At 33.5% G+C, this 2,046-nt stretch overlaps 1 protein-coding gene across 1 annotated transcript in view; it reads left to right on the forward strand.

Annotated features, from left to right (window-relative positions):
- Positions 1-176, forward strand: part of LOC119593615 (cuticle protein 2-like) — a gene marked incomplete in the record, with an annotated part of 3,893 nt that extends 3,717 nt beyond the window's left edge. The window contains 1 exon segment of the mRNA XM_037942569.1: positions 1-176. Coding sequence (XP_037798497.1) covers positions 1-54 — 54 coding nt within the window.
- Between the last annotated feature and the right edge of the window lie 1,870 nt (positions 177-2,046).

The raw sequence follows: 2,046 nt of genomic DNA on the forward strand, positions 1-2,046 counted from the left end.
GAACTGCTTCGCATCGCTGAGGAACAGCGGGCGAGCGGAATCACCTTCGAATAAAAGCACTCAGCCTCATCGAATATTACGTCTTGCTATTCTCTGATATGTATATACGTGGGTAGTGTCTGAAATTACGAGGTTAGTCCCATCCTCATCAAAGCCAATAATAATTACATGTAACATATATTTTTCTTTATCCCAGATCAAGAATTTGCATTGAACTTTTCGTGTATAGTGTTACTATAACTATAATCATTAAACCTTTTTGTTTTGAAATAAAAAATCAACTGGTCAATTCGGTCATTGCAAACCACTTGGAAAGTGGAAGTAGACTCCTTTAGTTGAATCTCGAAATGATAATATATATTTCGAAAGGGAAATTATCATTATTTATTTTTACTAGGAAAATTGGGAATTTCTTGTAATATGTAACACTCAATATGACATGCTGGCTCTACTATAGCGAAGAGGCTTTCAATATCCAATAACTTATAGTAACAAAGCTAGTACGCGAACTTTTCCACCTACGTCTGTCTGAGAGCTTCTTAGGGTGCTAAATTCTAGGGGTTGGTGCGCAAGTTCTGTACAACGATGCAGACTCGCTCATCTTGGAATGGTCAGAGTAATTTGTAAAAATTGGTATATTGGAATCGCCCCAATAATCTTATTTAGAGGGAAGGGGATATGGTGGGGCGCACGCAGTACAGCTCGCCAGCGCAGATCTAATTAAATGTATCAAATACATGATAGTATTGCTGACAAATTTCTAGGCTATAATTATGTTTTCCTTTAGCAGAGCTTATATATAATAAAACTCAGCTCTCGGGCACAATTCATGGAATTATAAATACTTATCAACAGGTACTTTCGCCTTTAAAAAGTAAATTTTCTTATGGTTGTACTTTTTGACCTCAGAGACACAGCTGATCAACTAGTACGGCAGGTGTAATACCAAAAGTGCCGAAATTTCTATTAGGTAATATTATATTTTCTTATTTAGGCATTTATCGTTTTTGTTAGAAACGTACTTCATCTGCTAAAATGGTAACTTTCGGTTTTAGGTTATTTAGTAAAAGTGGTATAGATCAGCCGCAAGCTAATTTATTTTAGTGAAATTACCTATAGTAATCAAACAAACGCATAATTAGCAATAATGATATTGATAGATAAATTATGTTGCTGGTAAGTTAAATCCTTATCCGATACATTTCTCATACATTCTAAATGGAAAAATGGATTACAAATGAAATAATTGACATATATTCGACATCTGTATAGAGGATCTTTTTTTGCAGCTAGCTGTGGGACATAAAAAATAAAAAGTGTTGTGGCGAATTTTCATTTTAACACATTATTCCTTTCACAAACATCTACATCTTTTACATCAGTTAAAGGTTTAGGCTCACTTAAACCATGGATCTGGGTGACATGTTTCACTTAACTAGTTTGAAAATACTACAGTCTGGCTTTTGTATTATGCCTGAAAATACTGGCCAGATAGCAATAAAAAGGACTTGCTTACGGTAGACTATATTTGATGACTCATATTTCTGTTATTTATTTCTTCGCTTAAATGTTTTTAACCCATTTCTACGTCCTCTTCGTATGTGGCGAGATTTACAGGAGACTAAAACAACGGAATGGTTATTTTATTAAAAAACATTAAATTTATCTTCACAATATCAGATAGTTCAGTATCTGCTTCTTATTAAGTGTAGGTAACGAAGGTTGGGAGAGAGTAAAAGATAGAAAAGAAATAATCCCATTACTATGTCAGCATGGCTGACCTTATGATCAATAGTATTTTCTTAATGTTTATCAAGTAAACCAGCATATCGATTATTTGAACTTTTCTGAATTTTTATGTACGGATAATTATGGATATTAGTGTAATGGGAAAAGGATACTAAGGCAAGTTAACATTTTCACGAATGTTCAATGATTATGTGAAGTACCCATTGTTATTATTTTTTAAAAGGAAGAAGCAAGAAAAATATTCGCAGAGCATCAGAGCAAGTTTTTGTTGTTGTTATGTCACCATGGATTATAATC

The sequence above is a fragment of the Penaeus monodon genome, chromosome 32, assembly GCF_015228065.2.
Source record: "Penaeus monodon isolate SGIC_2016 chromosome 32, NSTDA_Pmon_1, whole genome shotgun sequence".
NCBI lineage: Eukaryota > Metazoa > Arthropoda > Malacostraca > Decapoda > Penaeidae > Penaeus > Penaeus monodon.